This window comes from Xiphophorus couchianus, chromosome 7, assembly GCF_001444195.1.
Source record: "Xiphophorus couchianus chromosome 7, X_couchianus-1.0, whole genome shotgun sequence".
Lineage (NCBI taxonomy): Eukaryota > Metazoa > Chordata > Actinopteri > Cyprinodontiformes > Poeciliidae > Xiphophorus > Xiphophorus couchianus.
In genome coordinates, this window is record NC_040234.1 from 5,126,205 (window position 1) to 5,152,995 (window position 26,791).

At 42.8% G+C, this 26,791-nt stretch overlaps 3 protein-coding genes across 4 annotated transcripts; 1 reads left to right on the forward strand and 2 right to left on the reverse strand.

The window, feature by feature from the left end:
- Positions 1-391: 391 nt before the first annotated feature.
- Positions 392-5,711, reverse strand: LOC114148162 (GDP-Man:Man(3)GlcNAc(2)-PP-Dol alpha-1,2-mannosyltransferase-like). Of its 2 annotated transcripts, XM_028023205.1 has the most exons (6): positions 5,588-5,711; positions 5,152-5,373; positions 3,688-3,890; positions 3,345-3,513; positions 1,938-2,569; positions 392-890 (listed from the first exon to the last, which is right to left on the reverse strand). In XM_028023205.1, exons 1-6 carry the CDS (start codon positions 5,635-5,637, stop codon positions 607-609), a joined length of 1,560 nt encoding a protein of 519 aa, XP_027879006.1. In that variant the 5' UTR covers positions 5,638-5,711; the 3' UTR covers positions 392-606. The 2 variants fall into 2 exon arrangements, with proteins under 2 accessions (XP_027879006.1, XP_027879007.1); XM_028023206.1 differs by lacking the exon at positions 5,152-5,373 and having other exon boundaries at positions 5,588-5,680.
- Positions 5,712-8,282: 2,571 nt separating this feature from the next.
- Positions 8,283-18,609, forward strand: LOC114148495 (lymphocyte cytosolic protein 1 (L-plastin)). The gene is made up of 16 exons (XM_028023819.1): positions 8,283-8,433; positions 12,450-12,534; positions 12,738-12,886; positions 12,971-13,094; positions 14,527-14,659; positions 14,777-14,858; positions 14,949-15,114; positions 15,256-15,398; positions 15,684-15,779; positions 15,869-16,064; positions 16,159-16,237; positions 16,373-16,487; positions 16,568-16,701; positions 17,500-17,620; positions 17,795-17,919; positions 18,054-18,609. The coding sequence occupies exons 2-16, from the start codon at positions 12,471-12,473 to the stop codon at positions 18,184-18,186; spliced, it is 1,860 nt and encodes a 619-aa protein (XP_027879620.1). The 5' UTR covers positions 8,283-8,433; positions 12,450-12,470; the 3' UTR covers positions 18,187-18,609.
- Positions 18,610-20,576: 1,967 nt separating this feature from the next.
- cnot11 (CCR4-NOT transcription complex, subunit 11) lies at positions 20,577-26,672 on the reverse strand. The gene is made up of 7 exons (XM_028024280.1): positions 25,930-26,672; positions 24,731-24,895; positions 24,458-24,610; positions 24,173-24,375; positions 22,912-23,114; positions 21,833-21,929; positions 20,577-20,985 (listed from the first exon to the last, which is right to left on the reverse strand). The coding sequence occupies exons 1-7, from the start codon at positions 26,246-26,248 to the stop codon at positions 20,788-20,790; spliced, it is 1,338 nt and encodes a 445-aa protein (XP_027880081.1). The 5' UTR covers positions 26,249-26,672; the 3' UTR covers positions 20,577-20,787.
- Positions 26,673-26,791: the final 119 nt, after the last annotated feature.

Consider the following 26,791-nt stretch of genomic DNA (forward strand, 5'->3'; position numbering starts at 1 on the left):
GTGAGGATGTGTGAGAACCAGACGATTGACCAATTAAACAACCGCAAAAACTTTCATTCATCTATCTGAGTCAAATATCAAGATGATCCTCTTTAAATATGACCATAATCATTTATCAATTTACAACTACAGAGAGTTTCCTGAAACCTGGACTATTTTTTAATCAGTTCAGGAAACACACATCCACATACGGACCTGGAACCCGGCTTCATTCATACGACCCACAAGGCATTTTGACATATCGATAACAATCGATGGGAATGTTCAGGTTTTCTTCTCAGTCTGTACAGAGTGGAGATTTTTATCTCGTTTTAAATCCGGAGGGCAAGCAGAGAAATTTGACTAATTTAGAAATGTCTTCTTTACTGGTAAATAATCTAATAATGAGGCACTGTGTTGCGCTTTAACTGTTAGCTTAGCTTGTTTTAAACAGACATAAGATCACCGCCCAGTGATATTAGTGTAAGTTACAAAGTGTGAAGTAGGAAAAGCTTTCCAAAAAAGACAGCAGAAAGCTTCTTCTGTTTTCAAATTCCAGCTTGCTTGCTTTCTGTACCGACATCCGTCTCTAGTCCCAGTTGGACACCAGGTCTGCTTCGTTCGTCCTCACCGCACCATCTGATTCATCAGAGCCTCCGTGGCGGCGAGGAAACAAGCTTCGAACTCCTGGTCTGAGAAACGCCCCACGGATTCCCGCGCTGCGCGTTTTATCTCCAGCTTAGCCAAAGGCGTCAGGGCCAGGATGGTTTCCATGGCCGCGGCGTAGCTGTCCTCGCTGTCCGCCAGGAAGCCCGTCTGCCTGCCCTCGTGCGGCACCACGATGTCCAGCTTCGGGCCGCCTGACTTGTGGGCGAGGACGATGGTTCCCGCGGCCATGCACTCCACCACTCCTGGAACGACAGAGACAGGATGGACGTCTAAACCGTAAAACCCGACTTACCCTTCGAAATAATAGCATGAAATCATTTAAAGACAGAAACCAGGTTTTCTGTAGGTCAAATTTAACTTTTTAAAGACCATCATGAATGGAATTTAAGACCTGTATCTCCACAGAGATGTGCAAACATCGTCCAGCCAACAGGGGATAAACTTGCACTAACCCAATAATGTTAGCTTGCTAGCAAGTGTATATTAGCAGCTAGTTAGCGGGAGCCTTAACCTGCTAACTGGCATCTTGAGTTACAGAATGCAATAAAGATGTCTGCTCACGACTTAGACTTTTGCCTGACTGAAAAGTCCTGCAAATACAGAAAATATATGAGATGAAATTGTTCTACCAAGACAAAATTTAAGACTTGTGATGTATTATTTAATGCCAACTTACTTTTTAAAAGGAATTTCAAGGCCTCAATTTGAGATATTTTTAAGATACTTTTTAAGGATGACAACCTGAGAAACATGCAGCTCATGTACACTGAAAACAAATATGACATAGATAGTTATTACCCAAGTGAGGTCATCTAGATTCCTTCTGATTTTTATGCATTTTGCTTTAGAAACTTTACTTCCTCATTACTACTTCAGAATAAAATGCTGATATGGAAAATCTATAAAAATTCATAACAACAGCTTTCTGTTTTTTTTTTTTAATGCAAGCCAAATCAGATTAAATAACCTTAAATAATCTATGGCTGAAATGATTAATCAAATTAATTGTGATGAATTGATTATTGAAATAATTGTCAAATAACTTAGTAATGGATTAATCATTAACTGGAGACTCAAAGAGTTAATTACAGAAAATCTCTTATTTAGACATTTTTGCTATCCATTAACCAACTGGTTACTGTAAACAATAATCACCAGATCATCCCTACGCCGTCTCTCAGTCTCTACCACCCTCTGCAGTCTTTGGATGTGTATCAAATACTTATTTCCCCATGTCTGTGTTACCTGCGTCATGGTAACACAGACATGGCCGTTTCTTGTGTTCTCACCGATGCCGAAGTGTTCGTTCCACATGGTGTGCAGCCCGATGGTGGCGCTCACCAGCTCCCTCTTCAGCTCGTCGAAGGGAACGTTGAGCTTGAAGTCGACGCGGTCCGAGACGCCGAGCTCCTGACAGAGCCCCCGCAGCCTCAGCACCCGGTCCTCGTCTTCCTGGTTCCTGCAGCCGCCAATCAGCACCAGCCGCAGCGCCTCCCGGCCCCCGGGCCCATCCCCCTTCCTGTCCAGCAGCTTGGCAAAGGCTCTGATTTGCAGCGGGTGGTCCTTCTCCGGCCTGAACTGACCCACGGACACGATGGAGTGGCACTTCCTGTCTACTCCCGCTCTCCCGTCCTCGTCACCCCCCAGCTCCTCCCAGCCCTCCTCCAGCTCGTCTTCGTCCTCCTCCCCCTCCAGCGGGACGTCCAGGAAGGCCCTGACGTCGCACGGCGGGTACACCACGCTGGTGCGGCTGGGGCAGCGCCACAGGGCCAGGATGTGTCCCAGCGTCCAGGTGGAGTTCACCATGACGACGTCGCTGCAGGAGCCGGCCAGGCCGTAGAGCAGAGCAAAGAGGCAGTAGTACAGCACCTTCAGGGCGCTCAGAACCGGGTTTCTGGAGATGAAGTCTGCATTGTTGAACCTGAAGTTAAAGGTTTGTTAAAGTTTCTTCTCAGAATCAGAGGACGTTTCATTAAAGGGACAGTATTCTGTATTTTCCAGCCACATAGAATCATTTTATAGCACAATGAAGTAACTATGTTACCTTCAGTTGTTAACAAAAATGCTATATATAAATTACGACTTAAAATAAATTTGACTGTAATTTAACGCCTCTCTCTCTTTAAGAAGCTTCTCCTCTTTCTAAACAGGAAGTAAGCGAGTAAAGCTAATAAAATAAGCTAAAAACAAGAGCATGATTTCTTTTTTTGTCTTAAAAGAAACTTGATGGTAAAAAGTTACCATCAAGCATTATCAGAAATGTTATATTTGACATTTTCTGCACTACTTCTTCCATGAGAGCATCGATAAATATTACTAAATTTGAAAATATGACTAAATACAGTTACTGTGTGCGGCTTGGTGATAATAATTTTTTTTTAAAATAATTTTCTAAGTGGCACCTTGTTTCAGATGGGAATATTTTTCAACAATGTGTGTTTGTGGTTTTATGACTGCTGTGCCATTCATTCACACCCACTCAAGAGTTTTCTTAAAAATAAGCGAACAAACAGTTTTTTTAGGAGAAGTTTTGTCACGAAGACGGATCTACATCCACCCGTGGCAGCTGAATGGTTGCCACGAGTGATTAAAGGATTTCCCAAACCTTCATGAAAGAATCAAGGCAAGACTCCAGGTATGTTTTTGAAGAGGAAATGACACTAAAACTTGATGTAAAACTGAACGGTGATCTCTACCTGGGGTTCCTCTCTCTGACCACAGACAACATGTCCGTGCTCACGGTGGGGTAATGGACGTAGCTCGCCACCTTGCAGCCTCCCAAGTAGCGGAAGATTGGAAGCGTAAAGGCGTAGCCCATGGAGTCGACGTACAGGTCAGGAACAAAAGCTGTGAGAGCTTCCCACCCTAAAACACACACACACACTCTGTTAGCTGCTTTAGCACAAAGAAGAAAACACCTAAAGATTCAGAAAGACCTACTCTTGGAGTAGCACAGATTATTAGTCGATTGACCAGAACTGAACTGTGTATCTTTTTATTTTTTCTAAACTCTTAACGCGTGTTACGTTCATGTCTTACCAAGGAACATGGAGCCCAGGCTCTGTCCCAGCAGGGTGAAGTGAGGGTACGAAGCGGCCTCCACCAGGTCACGGTGACGCAGGAAGATGAAGGTGACGGGTCGGGGTAGAGTTATGTTGAAACGCTGCCGCGCCCCCTCCAGGACCTGTTCACCAGTCACTCCCTTGTCCCCCGTGTACACCACAAAGGAGACATTGGAGTATCTGGAATAATGGGGAGGCAACGGTTGCCATAAGTTCTCCATTTTTAGGTTTTCAAATATTTTAAAAAAAGGAAGATGAAGGAAGACAGCAGACAGGTCAGGGAGAAGTTTAAGGCAGAGTTGACTTATCAAACAGAGATCTGTTCAATCCATCATCTAAAAAAGAAGGTATATGGCACAACCACAAACCTATCAAGCATCAGGTAGCAGAATCAGTTACCAGGGCAACTGTCAGGCAAGCTCTCCGTATACTGACTTTTATGGAAGAAAACCTTTGAGGAAAAACAGCCATCAGCAAACACCTGAAGGAAAGTGCTCTTAAAAATGAGATCATAACTAAAAAAATGAGATCATAACTAAAAAAATGAGATCATAACTAAATGTTTTGACTCTGTGGAGGTAGGGGTGGGCATTTATCGTATCGCTAATCAGTTATTGTGATAACTTTCTTATAAGAATTTATTGTTATGATAAATTCCAATTAATGATGTTTAAAAACCAAACAAAACTGTCCATATTGTCGAGATTGTTAATTTTACTATATTGTCCACTGTTTGTTCAATCAGAACAATAAACAAAAATAAACAATAAATTTATAAATATGATCAAATGTGGTGACTGTGTGCAGTTTAGTGATACAGATCTAATTTCTCACTAGTGTCCTAAAGAAGCACATTACAAATGGGAATGTTTTCTAGAGCAGCATTTGTGTTTCTCTATAATATATATAATATATAGATACCTAAAAAAAGAAATAATCTTATTAATTTTACCGTTATCACAAAAGGACCATAAAATATCGGGATAAACTTCAAGTCTATGTGGCCCACCACTATATGGAGGTTGAAAACTGGACATTACTGAGGTTTTAAAAAGACTATTATACTTTAACAGGATTATGGGACGTGATCGTGGGGCGCTGTGCTGCAGAGGGCCACGTCGACACGCAGGTCACTCAGACTTTGTTTGCTCTTATCACCAGTTGTGTAAACAATTAAACCTTTGCTTTTTAAAGGTTTCTTGGTTCTCTAGTAGCCACTTATGGAGGGAACAGCAGGGAAACAGGAACTAGAGAGAAGCGAGAGGAAATGCCGGGAATCGAACTCGCGACTGTCGCCTCTGAACATTGTGCGCGCGAGCTGCCAGCTGAGCCGCAGAAATCTTTAATTCAGCCTCAAATCCTCCCCGTCAGTGACGCGACGGAACAGATATTATTTAGAGAAACGGACGTGGCTGGGGTTTATTCCGGAGCTCCGGGTTACCGGTTCATCAGGGCCCTCAGGGAGCACCAGAGCACCCGCTCCCCGCCTCCTCCCGCGTTGCAGTACGGGTGGAAGAAAGCCACAGCCGGGCCGCCGTCCTGAGCGCGGCGGGTCTTGCGGCGACCCTGCAGCCACGCGCGGAGCCCCAGCAGAACCAGGAGCAGCAGCAGGGTCAGGGCCAGGCTGAGGTAGACGCAGGGCATCACCAGGGACCACAGCAACCTGCGGCGGAGGGAGACGGAGAGCTGAGAGCAGGGCGGAAGTTCACCTGAAGCGGTTTAAATCCCGTTTCAGTTTAACGTTAGCCTGCTAGACGCTAGGCTAAACCTAGCACTGCCCCCTCAATTAAATTTTAAGCAATAAATTAATGTATTTCTCTCCGACACTTTCTTTCTATATAATGCTATATTTTTCGTAAAAACCAGAGCATGTGTACCTCATCAAGTCGCAGAAGCACAGAGAGAAGTGGTGGTGGTGTCCTGCCATTTTGACAACACAGCGTCTGAGGTGACGCCACAACCTGTCAGCTGACCGAGCCTCCGCCCTCTGATTGGCTCTGCGTTTTGTTTACCTGCACGTCATCAACATGTGATTGACTACTTCTGCCCTCCGAGGGAAGCAAGCTGTGGTTCACGACTGTGTTTAACAGTTTTTGCGTACGTCACCACATTTAATTAATTCAGAAGCAAAAAATTGAAAAAAGAAAAAAAAATCACACTTAATAACCACACTGAAAGCAACGCAATCTAGAAATTATGTGACGACAAAGGGAACCTCCATCCTTGGTGCATTTCTTAAGGTGAACTGGTGGATCATCCAGGAAGTGGCCTATCAGTTTTTTAATGACGTTTTAATGACGTCATTAAAAAAACAGTCAGTTATATTCCAAAGAGACATTAAATGTAGCTGCAACTGAACCATTGACAGTTCCATCTACTAATGGAACTAGAACTGTTTCCATCAATATTAAGGAATTATTCACTTCAAACAAGCTCCTATATTTTGCTGAAAAGTTACTTGTAAGTTACATTTTTCTTATTTCACATGTACTAATATATTTGCAGCAGAAACCAGGCCAAACATACTTGGTAAGATTTTGTATTTTTGCAGTGAACATGGCAAATTTTGTTTGTTTTGTTTAAGTTTTATTCAGAGAATTGAACAAACATAAAAATGGAAATAATAAGAGGTTGTGGTCCGACAGCAGGGGGTATCTGGGAAAAAATCTGAAGGAACCAGATGTCAGCAGCAGACATGACGCCAGTATTCACATATAATTACCATGTAAACCTTCACTGGTTTATTGGCACAACATTTTCATACTGTATGATTTTCGTTTCCATAGCATGTTTTCACAAAGTGCTTCAAGACAAATTGGTAAACTAGCAGCAGTGAACAATACAGAAACGTAACACACTGCAATCATAAATACCTATTTGGCTTTTTTGACCAAAAAATATAAATAATCACTGACAGTTTTTAAACCTTTCTGTTCCCATGGTTACAATCATGTCTTTATTCATCTATTCACCAGTAGATGACACAAACTCACACCTCCTCCCCTACATCCGCCCAGTTGTACGTAATCCATCTAAAGTTTCATCTAACCGTTCTTTGTTTCTGTTTACTGTTTTCTTTCTATCTTTTTTTTTAAAAATTAGTTTTAGAATCAAAATGTTGCTTTTTCAGATTTCTGCACAGATGCCATCCGTTTAGACGGGACAACGTAAATGTTTATAATGTTTTATATAAAACATTATATTCAAAAATATGTTTTATATTTTTAAACATTACATTTTATAAATATAATATTATTTATAAAATAAATCATTTTATTTCCATATAACTGAAATATAAAACAGCCAGATGTCAAACCCAAGTGGCATCAGGGAAAGAAAATATTAGTATTTCTCAAAAAGAAATTTTATATTGCATGCAAATGCAGCATTGGAGGATGATTTTGTGCCATGTTTTTGAATAACTTATTCACATGTGATTTCAATTGCATTTCTTATTCAATGCAAACTCTGCAATTGTGACTCTAGCAAAAATATTGACAAGGTTTTGTGCACATTTGCAATGGAAATAATGCAGAATGATTTATTCCAAACATGCATTTCTTGTGATTCTTCTGATTTTGACTCGCAGATCATGAAAACCCAAAATTCACTAAGAAAATCTATCAAAGCGACCTGGGCTTCCATTACGCCTGGTCCCCTCCACGCTGCATCGATGCAGCAATTCCTGCTAAAGAAGCCCCACCTGGTACTGAGTGCAGAGAAACATACAAACCTTTCAGAAGGCTGACATTTTTCCTCGAGATATTTTTCAGTTTTTCATTGATCTAAATGTGATGTTTTAGGTTTTTGAGACACTGAAGTTTGGGATTTATTTACCTGTAAGCCATAATCATTAAAAATAATAATAATAATCACAAAAAAAGCTTGATCTATTTTACTCTCTGTGTTATGAATCTCAATAAAACAACCATTTCCCTTTATGAAATGACAGGCAAGAAACACTGAACCGTCATACCGGCCTGAATTTTGCTGGAAAATAAATTGTATCAGAAGTTATCGCAATAAACGATGATAATGTTGTTTTGAGACCATTTTCAAGTAATAAAAGGTAAAGGCATCATAATGCAAGAACACATTCTCAAAGATCAAAAAAAAAAAAATTATTCTAATGAAAACTTAACACTGGAACTGGAAAATATTGTAAATATCCAAAATAAAACAGGAACAACAAATAAAATAAAGTGGATTATGGCGTCTCTGTAAACAAAATTGTCCTTCAAATGCAAAGGGATAGTTGGGAACAAAACACCAGAACGAAGACTTTTATCATCCAGTGTCTGGTAGAAAACGAGAAAAAAGAAAAACGAAAAGTCGTGCAAATGGAAATCATCGACTTCGTTTTAATTTATGACGCATTTCATTGATTTATTGCGACATGCCTACCCGTTTTTTTTTTACACAACATTCTAATCTTCAGACATGCACCAGCAGTGAGATGTTGTCACCAGAGCCCCACAAAACCGACTGCGGAGGTCACCTGAACTCGAGGCCCGCGCGCATTGCCATATAAAGACAAAAGCTCTTTGATTCCTGTTTCTGAAGTGCCGCATGTCACTTCCTTCCTCGTAGATTTGAATAGATGAGCCGAGGCCCCTTCAGACCGAGCCGATTCAGAGCCTGTCGAGCGGTGAGCAGCGACAGCAGCCGGACGGACAGAAAAACCACCCGCTTCACCTTCCAACCCCCTCGCCTCGTCTCTCAGGTAAGGTGGCGGAGATCGGATCAGGTTTGCCTCGCGTCCGTCTGGGTGTCTGCTCAGGTATCAGGTGAATTTGGAGGAAATAACTCCTCCGATGAAACGGCAGAGAAGGGTGGAAACTCTAGAGTATATGTGACTTTCTGTCCTCCTTATCCTGACTTTCTGCACAATTAGTTATTATTTGCTTTGACATTTTTAAAGAAACTGCTTTCGTGCACAACACGACACACTGGAAAACTGCTCAGCGACGACATCATTTTTAAATGATTCAGCCGCTGCTCGTGTTTAAGTAAGAAGACGAGGGCAGATGGAGGAGAGGAACGAGCAGCTCGAAGCGCTGCAGTTAGCGGGAAAGGAAGTTTGTGGTTGGCCTCGCATCAACTGAGAAAAAGAAAAGAAAAAACTCCCTCTGAGGCAGCGTGGGCCTAACAGAAACATCAGCATTTGATTTATGATTAATAAGCCTTCTTGTTTCTTATAAGACGACCTGACCCGGATGCGTAAACACGTGTGTGGCCCGGTCTGGAAGCTGACTGCTGTAATTCATGCAGTTTTCTGCACACTGAACCTCTGCTGCTTGGACTGATGGCTGACATGCAGATTCAAATATTAGATTTTTTTCTGCAAGAAATGGTGCAAAAAAAGGGGGTGAAGACGGATTCCAGTTGCAAGTCGTTTCCTGAAGAATTTCCCCCCTTTTTTCACTGATTCCTTAAGACAGGAAGCAGGTTAAAGAAATAAACAGGTGCAGAGTGTTAGCTGCAGTCTGAGGCAGGAGAGGCGTCACGTAGATATAAAACACTCTGAAAACAGTCGCGTATTTGTTTGAAATAAAAAAAATAAAAATATCGCCCAAAACTCAAGAGACATCTCATTTGAGACTTATGTTTTCTTCTTCTGTGGTGCCTTAATGGAGTCTACTAATGTTAGCTCCCCCTGCTGCCTGGTCCTTAAAAAAGACAATAATTGAAAAATGATTTAAAAGCACAATTGTCTCAATCTAAAAGATCGCCCAAACAATGTCGGTGTTATTTTATTGTAATGTTGATCTAAGGAAGTGTTAGTAGTCACTTCTTATTCAGTTTCATGGAAAAAAAACGTTTCTGTCTTGAGCCAAATATTCTTGGAGACGAGCGCCAACGTCAAAGTGAAAATAAAGGCCTGATTTGAAAGTAACATCTGTCTCTTGTGAACATGCAAACTAACTTTATTGATCCAAAATCTGAGCTCCTGCAACCTGTTGTTGTTTCAGCGTCAAACTGTTATCAAATATAGAAAATTCAAAACAAGGGACACGCCTCCTGAGATAAACTTCAACCTTTTACGTTTCGGACCTCATGAAAAACTCTCTTCGGCAGAAACAACCAAACAAACTTCCGATGACAAGTGACAAATGAACATAACATGCTCATGTTTGGGGTTTTGCATGCACAGGGAGGAGACGCAGGATGAATATTTTTTTAATGTAAAGGTGAGAACATAAAAAAAAAAAGGTGTGAATTTACTGCAGAATAATTACGATTCGTAGCAACACAGGAAGGACGTTTTAAGCAACGTGAGCAGATGCTTTTAAGAGCCGATAGAAATCTCTTCAGGCTGCGCTGCATGTAAAAACAGGAGATAAACAGCAGATAAGCCACAATCGGTGAATCTCACACTTTCAATGTCAGGCAGTTGTCTACCGTTTTGGCAACGTTTTGGCGAGTGACAAGAAAAACAGCATAAATAACAGGTCAGGCTCTCAGTTTAGCAGAGCCAAGTTTCATTTCTGCTTCCAATCTGCTGTACGCTGCAAGAAACAACTTCCCCGTTTCCACTGCCACATTATATATAATTTACTTTCCTTTTACTGCTGTTTGAACATCTACCTGTCCGCAAACTCAGTCTGCACAGGAAACCATGTGACTCAAAAGCAACAGGACTTCACCATAGCTGTAATCCTTTATGATTAGTTCTCTCTCTTTTTTGTCTATTTAGCATCTTGCTAACTCATGTTATACACTAAAATGTCTCTTACAATACAAAAATGTCAACAGAGGCGCTCTGACAGCGATGTTTTAACAGGATATCGTTTCAACAGATAGAAGCACTTCCTCTTACTGATCTAAAATCAGTTCTGCTTGTGTGAACCATCCAAGCCGCCACCGGTCCAAAGAAACGCTCTGGGTTTCAATAAACCGCCGGAAGGAACAAGACACGGTTCTCTGTCTGAGGCTTGTTGTTTCTGTCCTCAGTGGGTGTTGATGGTCTGAATAAGTGAGGTGTTCATGAACACAAACTGCAAACACTGAGGTCAATCCAGTGATTGTGTGTGTAGCTAGCTTCAGTGCAGCAGCAGTTTAGCTGCGTCTCTAAAGAACGGCTTGATTGAGAATCAAAATAGGAGCAACGCCTTCAAGTGTGAAGTGATTTAAAGTTTCACCGTCTTTTTTAAAAAAATTATTTCATCTGCGGAGGAGCAGGAAGTTAAATCACTGACGCCTAACGAGCTCAAAGTCCGCGAACACACCGGGGTGAATCATCACACCCTGAAATAAAATGTCCTGCATGTCATGTGATCGTCGCTAAAGCACATGAAATGTCACTGGACTGACCTTTTCCCGTTTTCTAGAGAAACAAAAACACCTTTTATGAACTTTATGAACGGTTTCGCTTGAGTAAGAAACGTGTGTTTATACGTGGCGAAAATCCTCATAACTGGTCATTCGTCCTTCGCTACAATAAACAAAATGTTCATTTCCCTGTTTGAGCCTCATGATGGTTTCTTTCTTGAATTAGCTAATAATCGTTGGCCAACTCACAGCTAGTGACTGAATAAAATCCTTACTCAGACCCATTGATTTAGAAGATGAGCTCAACCAGAAAAAACAAATAAATGTCAGCTATTCCACTTCCACTTTTCTGCAGCGATACGGTGACGCTCCAGTGTCTGTTGCAGATCGAAGCCCACAAACTCGGCGTGCTTGTCTGACCTTCACTGGCCAAGACTGCAACACCTGCATCTTTGACCGGCTGGAAAGACGCCAGCACCGTCTGCTGCTGTCGATGTTCAAACTTTCTTTTTGAAAGTCTGATCTTATTTGTTTGCTGACCTCAGTTTGTATTTGATTACAAAATATTAAAAACAGAATCAAGTAAAAAAAAAAAGAAAGAAAGAAACAGAAAGACTGCCTGAAGTAGGAATTATTAGCTTATTATAATTATGATCTGCTACTGACTGACGCTGGATTAAAGTTTTTTTTTTTTCCCACTACTCACAGTTTTAATGTCATCAATAAATGCACAACTTATATTTCTTAACTTGCTTCTTTAGTGTTTAGCTAGCAGGGCTAATCCCAGTTAGCTAATGCGACGTAGCATTAGCTGAAACCGACTCTTTGGGTTCATCTGCTTGTTTGTTACACTTAGCCTTCCTTCACTGCTTTTTGTTTTAAATTACAGCTAATTTGCTTCATATTTTAAACTGATTCTAAAAACACATTTTTCTGACTATCACAAGAAGCAACCCAAGCGGTGCTACTTGCATCACAGCCTAAGAAACATGGCTGTAAAACCCTGCAGTGACCAAGCAAGTGATTATTCTGACAGTAAATTGTGAAAGTTGTTGCTGAAGCTTTTCTCAGAGGTTGTTGAGTGTTCTTGTTTCTCACTGGAGACGGAAAGGTTGTGTTATTAAAAGAATAAGAATAAAAAAACAAATCTCAGTCCAGCCCATAAACCGGCGTTCTTCTAACTTGACCCGTTTAGGGGAAGATCTGAGTTCGTCTGCTTTGCCTGTCCAGTAGGAACTGGCAGGTTACCATGCAGATCTTGCTGCCTGTATGTACAGCAAGGAGATATAAAGAAGTGGTTGTTTTTCAGACAGGAAGTGCTGCAGCAGGGGGAAGTTTCAGAGTGGCAAAAGTGAGAACTCTGAAGGCTTTGCATCACTTCACTAAATTAGAAGACCTGATCATGTTGCTTCTGGCCTGAAAGCCACCTCCCTCCTTACTGAAACGTTTTGTCTCTTCTTGGGTCAGTTTTAGGGTCCAGTTGCCAACATGGCCGCCACAAAGATCTCTGCCGAGGAGCTGGAGGAACTCAGAGAAGCTTTCGCCAAAATTGGTAAGAGAATTGTCTTTGTTGTCATTTCCTCTTGTGTTTCTGATAGAGGAAGGCTCAATGAGGAACTGCTGCTGGTTTTCTCAACAACCAGGCCCTCTGGACGGTTGTTCTGAACTGCAGCTGCTTCAGTTTTAAGAACAGATCTGTAGATTGTAAAATATACACAGCATCACACTTAAGAGACCTTCTCGTCTCTCCGTCAGACGTGGACGGCAACGGGTTCATCAGCAAAGATGAGCTCAACGAGTTGTTCAGGGCCGCCAACCTGGCTCTGCCCGGATACAAGGTCCGGGAGATGGTCCAGGAGCTGACCAGAACCAGCAACAGCCTCACCTTTGAGGAGTTCACCGAGGTCAGCTGGGTCCAACGGAGACGTCGCCTCAGTCGACGGGTGTTCAGACAAGCTCATGTCTCCTGTTCTGTCCCCTCGGTCCAGATGGTGCACGGTCTGAAGAGCACGGAGGTGGCCAAGACCTTCAGGAAGGCCATCAACAAGAAGGAAGGAATCTGCAACGTGGCAGGAACGTCGGAGCAGTCCGGCACGCAGCACTCATACTCAGGTAAAAACAGCTGAAGGTGGCTTAACTTGAAAATGGAGGTTCACCTTCTGCCTTGAAAATGCAAAAATCAGCAAGAAAACTGTTTTGGTTTCAACTCAGAATTTGAATATCATCAAGTTAATTGAACAACAAGAGGCAAGTTGTCTAAATGTTGTCCTTTAAGTTCTGATAGCTCATTAATATTGAATTGTGTTGTTTGTTTTAACACGATACTGTAACGGAAACCAAACAATTATCCTACAAGATGCTAAATTGTCCTCCTCACCAAGTCGAATAAGCCCCACTTTCTGCGTTTTCACTCACATTATCAAGTGAAAATATTTTCATGTACAATTTCAATTCTTGATTCAGTTTCCATGAATTTTATTTTATTAAACGTCCCGTCAAAGCATTCAGTTTGAACGGGGCTCGAGCAATTCGAGAAAACGCGGTCCTCAAACATGGCGAGCGGACAGTTGGTTTAAAATGAATATTTACCTTGAAAAAACAGAAGAGCAGTTTGTCGCGTGGCGGGTTCTTAGAGCGCGTGTCTCCCCCTCTTCCTGTAAGATTACTGTTAAAAAAGGTAAAGTAGTGCAAGTCAGTCCGCCGAGAAAATACGCAAGAGTCGGGGCGTTGCGTGGCGCTAGCACAGTGGTTAGCGGCGCGAGTTCAATTCCTGGACGTGGGTTTTCCTGAATTCAACTTCCGTCTTCGGTTCTTTTGCCTCACGTCTGTTTCCCTCCTTCTCTCTGCCCCCTCCTGTCGGATTACTGGCAAATACAGGCCACCAAAAAATATCTTAAAACAAACAAAAGAGCTCCTCACTCAGAGTGCAGCACATGATACTAAAACCTGCAGCTAAATACCCTAAGAAATGCTTCCCACTCCCTCCTTCTCTTCTTTCACTTAAGTGCTAACTTAAAAACCCTCCCTTGCTTAATACTTAGAGATGTGACACAATTACCAAAAAGTCAACAAAACTAGCTACTGTACGTAATCTTTCACACATTTCAATTCGAAATCTAAAATTCACAAGATTTATTTGACTTACAGAGCAGAAGTTAGTCGACAACAAAATGCGGCTCTAATGTTTCACCATGTCCTCCACACACAGGTTCACACACAGTGCACAACATCTGCAAACTTGACCATTTTGTTGGCACAACTGAAAACAATTTCGTTTCCCTCCCACTGAATAAATAAACTCAAGTTGGATTTTCCAAGAGGGATACAGTATAGGTTCATTTATTTTCAGTGTTCTTACACATTCTGCCAGGTCTGCATCAAATCAGACTCCGACAGATGATGAAATTGATTGAAAACATTTTGAAAATGAATGCCTAAAGCTGAATGTGTGTGAGTGAGTGTGTTGCTGAGTGTTTTGACGCGAGTCTCTTCTGATCCCGCGACGACCTGGGATCTGACGAGGTGTGATTTGTTTGGTCCACAGAGGAGGAGAAGGTGGCCTTTGTGAACTGGATCAACAAAGCTCTGGAGAAGGATCCGGACTGTAAGCACGTCATTCCGATGGATCCCAACAACAACGACCTGTTCACCGCCATGGGAGACGGGATCGTCCTCTGGTAACTTCCACTCTAAACGCTTTCAGTTTCCTAACCCACCTTCCGTCAGAGGTGGGTTAAAAACAAGCGACTGCAACCGTGCTCATTGGCCTAAATCTGCTCCATCTCTCCTGTTAGCAAAATGATCAACCTCTCCGTCCCAGACACCATCGATGAGAGGACCATCAACAAGAAGAAGCTCACCCCGTTCACCGTCCAGGTGAGACGTCTACGACTGCAAACTGTACCGTTCCTGCAGGTCGTCTGCATGGCCGCTGAATCTGCTCGTTGCCGCGTTTGGGTCTAACAGGAGAATCTGAACCTGGCTCTGAACTCTGCGTCGGCCATCGGCTGCCACGTGGTGAACATCGGGGCTGAGGACCTGAAGGAGGGCAGGCAGCACCTGGTCCTCGGCCTGCTGTGGCAGGTCATCAAGATCGGCCTGTTCGCCGACATCGAGATCAGCAGGAACGAAGGTGGGTGTTCGGATAGAGCCGAGACTTAAACTCAGAAGATTTGTGACAGGAAAGCACCCAAACATGGTGCAGACTTCCAAGTCTTCGGCCTGTGCAGAAAAATCAGAGGTATAATTGTAATGGTTTTACTGGCGTGTGCAGCACTGATCGCTCTGCTGCGGGATGGTGAGAGTCTGGAGGACCTCATGAAGCTTTCCCCGGAGGAGCTGCTGCTGCGCTGGGCCAACTATCACCTGGAGGAAGCCGGCTGTGGAAAGATCAACAACTTCAACTCCGACATCAAGGTGACGACGTAAACATCTGCTCCAAGCACACATACACACTCCCTAGCAAAAGTGTTTATGAAACTTCTTGCATTTTGTTATGCCACAACTTCACTGGATTCTATATAGTAAACTGACACAAAGTAGTGAAGGTGGAAGGAAAATGACTCATGTTCTGTATCAGTTATAAATGGGATGCTGACAGTTTTCTAAATGGGTCATACAATCCATGTGTTAAAAGCTAAATAAGCTAGCTTGTAGTTGTTGTTGAGCCTGGGTTAACTTCTTCAATCGGGTTTATTCCAGGACTCCAAGGCGTACTACAACATCCTGAACCAGGTGGCGCCCAAAGGAGACGAGGATGGAGTTCCTGCCATCGCCATCGACATGTCAGGAATCAGGGTGAGACTTTATCGGCCAATCAGAATCGTTTGTTCTGGAGAGAAGTCCCGCCTTCCTGACGCCCCGGACTTACATTCACGTCTCTGCAGGAGAAAGAGGACCTGAAGAGGGCCGAATGCATGCTGGACCAGGCCGACAAGCTCGGCTGCAGGCAGTTCGTCATGCCCGCCGACGTCGTCCGTGGCAACCCCAAGCTCAACTTGGCTTTTGTTGCCAATCTCTTCAATAAGTACCCAGCTCTGAAGAAGCCAGAGAACCAGGACATCGACTGGAGCTCCATCGAAGGTTCGTCTACATCTTCCAAACTAGAGCCGGGTCTCCTCTGTCGTTTCTGACTTTGTTATTTTTTTATGGAGGTTTGATCAGTTTTTGCCTGCAGGTGAAACCAGGGAGGAGCGAACCTTCAGGAACTGGATGAACTCTCTTGGTGTCAACCCTCGTGTCAATCATCTCTACGCGTAAGAAAGCTCTGTTAGACATCCACCTGTAGCCTGCTGAGAACCACAGAGACTAATGGACAGTGTGTGTGTGTGTGTGTGTGTGTGTGTGTGTATGTGTGTGTGTGTGTGTGCGTGTGTGTGTTTGTGTTACAGCGACATTGATGATGCCCTCGTCATCTTCCAGCTGTATGAGAAGATCAAAGTACCAGTAGACTGGGACAGAGTCAATAAGCCTCCCTACCCTAAACTGGGCAGCAACATGAAGAAGGTACAGCAGGAAACTTCTGACTTGAAGACTTTCTCTCTGTCCTTGGACTTGAACTAACCACCTGCTGTTCTGGTTTCCAGCTGGAGAACTGTAACTATGCAGTGGAGCTGGGCAAGAAGGAGGCCAAGTTCTCTCTGGTTGGCATCGCGGGTCAGGACCTGAATGAAGGAAACCGAACCCTCACCCTCGCTCTGCTCTGGCAGCTCATGAGGAGGTAACTTCTCATTCCCATTTTCTTCTAACACATGTTCATTGAATGTTCCGTCTGCGTGTCCAGTGATTTATCGAAGACCACGGCCATTTTGAGAAAATCCAACCTAAATATTAATAGCCTGATCTTCCTGAAGTAACTCTAGCTTTTGTTGTTACTGCTTGAATATTCCAGTACTCTTGGACGTTTCATGGAGATTTCTTTTAGCCCCCAGTCACTGGGCTGGAATAGGACACTTGTTTATCTTGGTACACAAGGTTAATCTAAATAGCACTCTGTATATTAAGTTTATGTCCAGGGCTGTAGGCTTGTCTGCCTTCCAAAGGCCATGGGATCCTTATTATAGTGGAGGGTATGATCAACTCTATGAAATACCAGTAAATTCAGTGGGATTCTGCCAAAAACTGACCTAACAACAGGATAAATATTGAAAATCCATGGCAGGGTTACTAGGAAAATGCTTCACCAGGCAGGAAATGTGCCTTATCCAAATCAGTCCTAAAACTTCAAAAGAGGAGCCAGGATTAGCTTATCTACAGAGATCATAAGAGTGTTATATAGGAGACTCGTTGCTGCCCTGTTTTTAAATAGAAGTGGAACAAACTATTGACAACATTGGTGTCAATATTTGTGCCACCTGCGATTTCGTTGCAACAATGATTTTTCAAATGGAATCCACAGAATGAAGCAGAATGAGGGTTTGGTTTGTGGCATCATCGCTAAGCTTTTTACACATCTTCAACTAGGGGTACCATCTTTCCACTGGTTGTTGCGTCACACCTTCATCTGTCTCTTCCTCAGGTACACCCTGAACATCCTGGAGGATCTGGGTGATGGACAGAAGGTTGTGGACGAAACCATCGTATCCTGGGTCAATGGAACACTCACAGAGGCAGGGAAAGGCACTATCTCCAGCTTTAAGGTAAATCACCCAAACAAGTCATCCTTTAGGTCCTTAACATGACGCTGTAGTATGAAGATCGAGTTTCTTTTTAAGTATTATAATAGCTGGTGGTGCTGTTCACCACATAAATGCTGTAGACGTTGAACATTTCCATTGAACGACTTGTGTGTGTGTGTGTGTGTGTGTGTGCAGGACAAGTCTATAAGCAGCAGTATGCCGGTTCTGGATCTGATCGACGCCATCCAGCCCGGATCGATCCGATACGACCTGCTGAAGACCGAAGACCTCATGGAGGAGGAGAAACTCAACAACGCAAAGTATGAACACAAGTTTTGCGCTTCAGATATTTGACCAAGCTTCACTTGAGTGGATTTAGACCAGAAAACAGAAACAGCTCCAGTTTCACCTACCTGAGTTTCATCTAACCTGAGCTGTAACACTGTGTCATCAGGTACGCCATCTCCATGGCCAGGAAGATCGGCGCCCGGGTGTACGCGTTGCCCGAGGACCTGGTGGAGGTCAAACCTAAGATGGTGATGACGGTGTTCGCCTGCCTGATGGCACGTGGCATGAGGAGAGCCTAAGGAGACCGGACGAAGCGCTCATCTTTTCTTCTTTAAGCAAGGAGGCTGTGAAACTTTACAAACACAGCCTGTTTAAACTCAGACAAGACAATATCCTTTCTTCTTTAAGACACATAAAAACATAAAGCACCTGTACAGAACAAACAGTTTAACAATAATCCAAACCCGTCCCAGTAACTGATCAGCTAATCCCCAGCATAAATTAGAGGCTTCATATTAAAACACAGTATTATTTATTTGTGTTTGGGTCCAGTTGATATGAACTGTCAGCTTTAGATGCCATATCATGAAGAATTTCTGCTTCCATTTTATCCCACTATATCTAATTTCTAGGTAAAAAGCCATAATGCTCTTTAAAAGTGAATGGATTCGCCTTCTGATCATTCCATGTCTACAATAAATAAAGAGATTGTTTTTATTATAGAGTTGGTGGCGTTTCATTGACTTATCCCGATGTAAAGAACTGAGACCTTACAGGGTTCTGGTCCAACATGGTTCAGGTCAACGAGCAGCTACATGGAGGGAAATTCATTGTTACTGTGGTTACGTGTTAATGGACAGAATATTAACCAGAGACTGAGAAGAAACTTTCAACTAGACATGCATTGGATTAATTCTCATCTAGAAAAAGTGGAGTTTGAGTGAAAGAATGAAAACAATCAAGACAAACTAGCTGGATTAACTCCGTGTTTGCTAGCTAGCATAGCTGCTACACCACATTCTGCTAAATAACTAAAACAGGTGATTTCATTACATTATCTTTACTGTGCCAATGTTGCTGCCATCTTTCTTGAACATCCATCCATCCATCCATTTTCTGTTCACCCTTGTCCCTAATGGGGTCGGGTGGGTTGCTGCTGCCTATCTCTAGCTACGTTCCGGGCGAGAGGCGGGGTTCACCCTGGACAGGTCGCCAGTCTGTCGCAGGGCAACACAGAGACATACAGGACAAACAACCATGCACACACACACTCACACCTAGGGAGAATTTAGAGAAACCAATTGACCTGACAGTCATGTTTTTGGACTGTGGGAGGAAGCCGGAGTACCCGGAGAGAACCCACGCATGCACAGGGAGAACATGCAAACTCCATGCAGAAAGACCCTGGCCGGGAATCGAACCCAGGACCTTCTTGCTGCAAGGCAACAGCTCTACCAACTGCGCCACTGTGCAGCCCCTTTCTTGAACATGGCGGTTACTTAATATGTAACTTGATTTACAAAATTTACGTCACTCAGCTACGCAGCACGAGACTTTCTGTGAGCAACGTGTGGGGCACAGGAACAAACAGCTTAGCAAAGTATCACTTTTAAATATAGACTTTAATATTTTTTGCCATTCCATTAAATTAGAGTAGAATTTTTTATATTAGGAAGTTATTTTACAACCTATTAGGTTTTTTTTATGGCGCCCTTAGCAAGTTAAGTATAGTGAAGACTGGAATAAGGTGATACTAGTCCAGACCTCAGTCTTTCAAAATACCTTTGGAAGGTCATCAGGATTACAAAACAGCAGCCAATGAAAGAAAGGACTTCATCGTCTCCCTGCTCCACCAAATCTAAATAATTAAATGACTTCCTCAAGGTGTCATCAAGCTCTGCTGGATCCTGGTACCAACCCATCATTTCAATCAGCTGTGCTGAACCTGATGTCAGATGCTGGTCCTCAATGACAGACTTTGGGTGCCATTTCTGACTTCCTTCCTCAGCTTACCTGAGAGGTGCGCCAGCCTGAAATAATATTTCACTTAGCTATACAAATCCATTTTTAACTTATCCAACGTAAAAGTTCATGGTTGATATTTTTGTCACATGAAATAGTTGCTTCTTCCTATCCAAGTTAGCGAACTTACAAGTATTCACAGTTGTGTACAAAAGAATATAAAAACTCCCCTCCTTTCCACAGATGAACTCAAACACACCCAGCTCAGGTTATACAGCAGGACTATGATTTTGAAGCGGCCTAGTCAAAGTGTAAACTTAAAATCCGACTGAGCTGCTGTTATGTCTGACCTTTGACTGTTTATATTTAAATTAAATTAATTAAAGCCATTCTGCAAAGAACTGACTGTATGTCTCCATGGAAACGATCTGATTTCAGCTTTGTGGGAGGAAGTGAAACCATCAGTGTTTCTGAGCCACCAAGTTCAGTGTGACATCATTCTGACCAGATTCAATTCAGACTCATCTTCACCTTATTTAGCATTTAGCACATGTGAACTGTAATCACTAAATGAGTCACCGGGTCTTGATTCGACACAAGATCAGCAGCTTTCTCAGCTATTTTTAATAACTGTTTAGAATATGAGGCCGTTCTGACATCCTTTCAGGAAATGAGTTCTGAGATAAGTTTAAAGAGTTGCCAATAAAATCAATTCAGGAGACAAAAAGCTGGTTATTATTTTTTTACTTTTGTAGGAAGAGAGAAAACACAGAGAGATGGTGAGATGCAAGTCAAAAGACTTGATGTCCGATTAAAAAAATATATATTTACACTATTTACTCTGAGCACAGTGAGGAGCTGCAGATTTCACTGTGGCTGTTTAACAGGAAGCTGTTCTCCCAGCATCTCAAGGTGGCGCTGCGTCTCTGTGTGGCTCTTCATTTGGTCGGTTTGGGTTCGGGCGGGTTCTCCCCGGTGTCCAGGGTCTTCAGGAGGCGGAAGAGGCCGGCGGCCTCGCGGATGCGGCTGAACTCGATGCAGAAGGCCTGGACCTCGATGAACAGGTCCTGGACGTTGATGATCTTGTTTCGGATCAGCGACTGGAGGAAGACGCAGACCAGTCGGACCAGCCGATTCTGGAACGGACAAACCGTGCATGAGGAAAATCTGGCACACAGTGACCGAGGCCCTGTCCACATGTAGCCAAGGCTTTTTAAAAACTCACATCTTTGTCACGTTGCTTTAAAACAATTACATCATACACACATGACTGATTTCAGAAAAAGTTTTCATCCAGGTGAACTGAACAGGTCAGCCTCTCAACGTTGTTTTAAACATGCCAAACCAGTAGGGGGCAGTGTTGTGCAAAGCTAATACCTAAGGCAGCCAATCAGATTGTTTCAAAGCCACCAGGACTTCCTGTTAAGACATACTTTTCACCAGCAGGTTGATTTGTAAGTTCAACTACTTTTGAATAGTATTTTAGAATATAAAGATAATAAAATAAGACGATGCTGATTGGGAATCATGTGAAAACAAGAAGATGGATTATTTGTTGCAGATGCTAAAACCCTCAGTTTTCTCATGTACACATGCAAACACAAATACATAGTTTTATCAAATCTCCACTTTGGTCTGAGTTTTTGTAAATAATTATTTTTATTGATACTAAGCTGAGTTTGTGTGTGGACGGAAAGCCGAAAGGCCTAAAAATGTCACCTGTTTTCCCAGATGTCCATCTACATGAGGACTAGGCCTCAGGCGTATTCACACCTTGGGAGCGTTTCCACTTTATGTCACATTACTACTGAAAATATCAACATGTTGTTAAAAAGACTCAGCATAATCCTACTGGAGTGCATCAGTCTCCACAACTAAAGCTAACGCCCACCGTTGGGCTACATGCTGCTGCTGTGCTTTGACTAGGACAACTTCTAACGGGCATTTCCTACCTGAACATATAATTTAGGACGATCAACACACCTGCATGTACTTGTCCTTGATTTGCTCACATGTGGAGATGCAGTTGGAGATGTAGAGGTGGATAAACTCTGGAGGCAGGTCCACGGCTGTGGTCAGTCTGATGGAGGGAGGAGGAAGGACAATCAACCCCAACTAATAAACAAAACCGTCCCTTACAGCAAAGTGTTGAGGTGCAGCTCGGCTGTTTTCACACACTGGGAAACAAACCTATTGAATCAATCATCAAAAGTTCAAAGGGTTTCTACAGGTTCCTCCAACTCAAATTTGAGGCTTTTAAAGAAATTTTAAGACCATTATGAATGAAATTTAAGACTTGTATCACAGCATAAATGTTCGCAACGAAAATCACATGTTTTATATTTTAAAGTGTCAAGCTTTTTTTTGGCACAGAATACATGCAGAATCATTTGGGTTTCAGCCTGCAGCGAAGATGAACTCCGTCCAGCCAACTGGTGATAAAGTTACACGCTTCATCTGTTTTTCATGACAGATGAAAAAAGCTAGCTAGTTAGCGAGGGTATGTTAGCAGCTAGTTAGCGGTAGCCTGAAACACTTCGAATCACAGAACGGAGCGAAGATTTCTGAGCGCCTCTCAAATTTCTGCCTGACAAAAAAAATCCTGTGAGAAAAATAAACTACATGGAATAAGAGATTAAATGGTCCTGCCACGACCACGTGGTCAAATTACATATTTTTAATGGAATTTAAGACATTTTAAGGACTTAATTTTAGATACGTGAATTGAAGGCTTTCAAAGACTTTTTAAGAATGGGCATCATGGAACGGTGATGGAGGACGAAAGAACCTAAACAACTTGAGCAAGAAACTTGGATCCCTTAGAAAATCTAACCAGGCAGAACATTTACAGTCTGTCCAATCACTGTTAGAAATGAGTCTGGAGTTGTAATCCAGACTCAACAGTTTAATGGCAACTTATTTTTAAAAAAATGTAAAATTTACACCAATGATGTCTCACTAACTTTTTTTTAACTCGTTGCAGATTTGCTTCTTGTGATTTTCACGTTCTCCATAAATCCTGCTCAGTTCAAACAAAACGAAAGTGTCCAGTCCTGCCCCACCTGTTGACCACCTCCATGGAGTGCAGCGACATGTCCATGTTGACCAGCACTGAGAAGTACTCAGTGATCTGGCTGCTCTGCATCAGCTTCAGCAGCATCTCGATGGCCACCAGTGGGTTGTTCTCCACCAGGTCGGGCAGCTTGGCCGGCGACAGGCCGATGTGGTACACCAGCTTGGGGTCCTTCTCCAGCTCGGCCAGCAGCTGCACACAGGACAAACGGCTGGCCAGGTTAGCGCCCGACTGAAAAGCAGCACTGACAAACCAAGCTGGTGAAGATCCAGGCGGATAACTTAAAAATGCCCATGTTTTTGTGGTCAGTGAACACACCATACTTGATGACAAAACCTTTCACATCAGTAGCCATGTTTCCATTACAAATGTTCACAAAACGTTTTCCATTTTTCACAAATTTAAAACAAGAAAAAAACTATTTCACAATCGTGGTGTTTCAATTAAATCAGAAATGCAGTTAAAATCACATAATGAATATGTTCAGGCAATAAATCATTAAAAATCATGCAGCGACATCATCCTCCTACTTCCTGTCGTCTTCTTTGTTGCTTCCTTCAGTAGTTACATCCAACTGTTCATCACTGGTTGTCTAGTTGTACTTTGTACCAACCATCAGATTGGTACAAAGTTTTTTTTATACCCGTTTATCTTTCCAGTGTTTCAGGAACAACTGATCATTCATAAAACGTCTCTAGAAATCTGGACTGTGGACGCCAACATTAGCAATGGGGTCGTCTGTGCTAGCTAGCTGCTACATATTTAGCAACTTGACTCTGGGCGTCTTCTCGAGATGCTAGTTTAGGCTTGAACAGCTTTGCTGATATGCTAAGTCCTTTAGCACAACAATAGTCTTTTCCAGGATTCCAGCAGTTTGTTTTTTGAAACAGAACTGAACCCTCATTGGGCCACGAGAAGCAGATTGGTCATCTGTTGTTATTGTTTGCTGATGCCGCTTGTGCGACGGATTTACAGATGTACCAGAAACATGACTAGAAAGGTTCTGCCTCGGAACTTTCGTATGTAAAATAAAAAAATAAATAAATGTAAAATGTAATTACTTGCATTAAAACTTAACGTGTTAAAATTTATTCTAATCTAATCGAATTAATCTACATTAATTAACCAAAATTAATGTGTTAAAGTCCTAGCCCTCAAAAACAACAACAACAAAAGATAAAAACAAATATAGATACTTTGATACTTTGTGCCTGAGCTAAATGAAGTCCGTCCCGCTCATGGTGACCCACCTGGGACTGCTGCTGGGCGGACAGCGGGCTCTTAAAGGCCTTGGACATGATGCGTTTGATCTCCAGGCCTGTGCTGTTCTTCACACACATGGAGCGGTCCCACTGGATGCTGTGGTCCGGCTCGGTCGGGTTCAGCCACGCTAGCTCGTCCTCACACACGTGGAGAGGGGGAGGGGGCCGGATGAACTCTGGCCGGAAGTGACCTGAGCGCAGAACGACCCGATTACCGTTTGTGACTCTGTGCGGTTTACAAAGCAGAACATGGGATAAAAAGTAAACCATTACTCTCCAGCGGCGGCCGTGGCCCCGTGACCAGAGACTCTATGATCTGATTGGCTACGGAGCTGTCGAATCCTGAGTTGGAGGAGTCTGGGTCCGGGTCGTTCAGGATGCTGGGGAAGCTGGCTTTGCTCTGAGTGGGCAGCTCCGACTGACGCTCTGCAAAGCAAAGACACACACACTGGATCCTCTGATCTCAATTCACAAACTTACCTCTACCACACGGATTCAACTCAACATTTACTACAAGAAACTAAAAGACACATGGCGTCCGCTGACCTGCTAAAGCCAGCTGCAGCCCACTGATGTCAATGGACTGGGGCATGTTGGTGATGTCCATGCAGGACACCTGTCTGGGCGTCTTCTTGAACAGATCTCTGGGCGGCGCCAGCATCAGCTGGGACAGGAAGAACTTCTCCGGCTGGGTGATGGGCGGCAGGAAACCTGGACACACAAAACGGACACAAGGCTTTCAGTTAAAGACGCTTGGATGACAGACAAATCCTAATTCTGGTTGTATGCGCCGTTTGGAGAGGAGAACATGAATGCTACAAAATTATAAAAATCTAACATGGGCTTTCAAATCCAGAACTGCTATTTTGCGTCATACACACACACACACAAGAATTTAGAAGGGCACATTTTTTATCAAGAAGAAAAAAGGTTCTCTAGCACCACCTAGTGTATAGATGTGCACATCGCCGAGTAAAAATTATTAGAAGTTTTAAGATATTAAATACTCTTCACAAACATTTTTTCTTCAGTATCCCATAGAAATAATGCTGTTTGAAAGCATCATTATCCAGCTGTTATTTGTGAGAGCTTAGTTACGATACCTTGGATTTATTCTCAGACCAACATAGTGGATCAGAAATTTTTGGCAGCCTCTGAATTAAAACCATATTATTCGCCGTAAACCACCGGGTTGACAAAAGTTTGCAGTCCGCTGCTTTGGTCTCAAAGAACCATTTTCAAAGGACAATTTTGTTTACAGAGACTTCAACAATAAATTGTATTTGTCCTTTTATTTATTTACTTTGGGCATTCAAAATGTCTTCCAGTTCCAGTGGGAAATGTTTATTAGAATTTAGGATTTATTGATCGTTGAGAATGGATTGTTATTACTATGCCATTACCATAATATTGGATGAAAATCGTATCAAAACGACAATTAATCCGTTAATCACAATTCTGAGACAATTTATCGCCCAGTAACATTTGTTATCGCGACAGGCCTACGATAGTATTGTGAGAAGATGCGACAATAAAGTCGTATAGCAAGAGAATAAAGTCAATATTTCGAGAATAATGTTGGAATATTACCAAAATAAAGTTGTAATATTATGAGTTTATTCTCGTATCATTTCGACTCTATTAGGGTAGGACTTAATTCTTGTAACTTGGACTATATTCTCGTCCAAAAAAAAAACAATAACCCAAAACTAAAAGAAAGAAAGGAATCACGCCGGGTGTCCTACCTGACAGCACCTTCTCCTGCTGCTCCTCTCCCGGCGCGGAGTTCAGCAGGTGGGCGAACACAGCGGCGAACGGGTTGGCGGCCAGCGGCTCGGTCCGGTACATCTCCCAGAGCAGGTAGAGGGCGGTGAGCCGCTGCGGGGAGCTTGGTAGCAGGTCGGGCTGCTGGAGTAGCATGACCAACACCGAGCCTACCCTGAAGTGCTCTGCCTTCCCGAAGTAATGGTGGAAGTGGGTCGAGAGGCTCTCGAAGGTGTTGGAGCAAGCCTCCTCCGAGATGATGCTCAGCAGGTTCGACAGTTCCTTCGGAGCGAGAGTCATTGTGGTGGTCTGCTTTAGCTTTAGCTACTTTTTCTAAAAAAAACCAAAAAAAAACAAAACGACGTACTTCTAAATGAATAAAGATACAATGGTATCTTGGTCGAGAAATCTTAATTCATGTTTAAGTACGTCCGGAAAACACCATAATAAAAATATTGACTCGGAATTAGCATCCTGAGCTCTGCTAGCAATAACTTACCATAGTTTACATGGTAATGCTAACTAGAAACAGACAGAGAAGTCAGTCAAAAACTTAACATTGCGACCCAAGAAACTCCTATGAACGACTCTGTGACTACAGCTTGTCGTATAAAACCAATAAAGCCTCACTGAATCGGACATGTGAGCCAAAAAGCGTTTCACGGCCTTAAAATTGGGTTCCTGGAGAACCTAGCCGTTTAAATTTGAGATAGGACACTTTCGTCGAGTTGCATCACGGGACATGTAGTTTCATTATTTGGCGTTTCACTTTTATTTTCAAATGAAAAATAGGTCTTAATTACCATTTTCATCAGGCGCACTAGGTGAAGAAATAAAAATAGT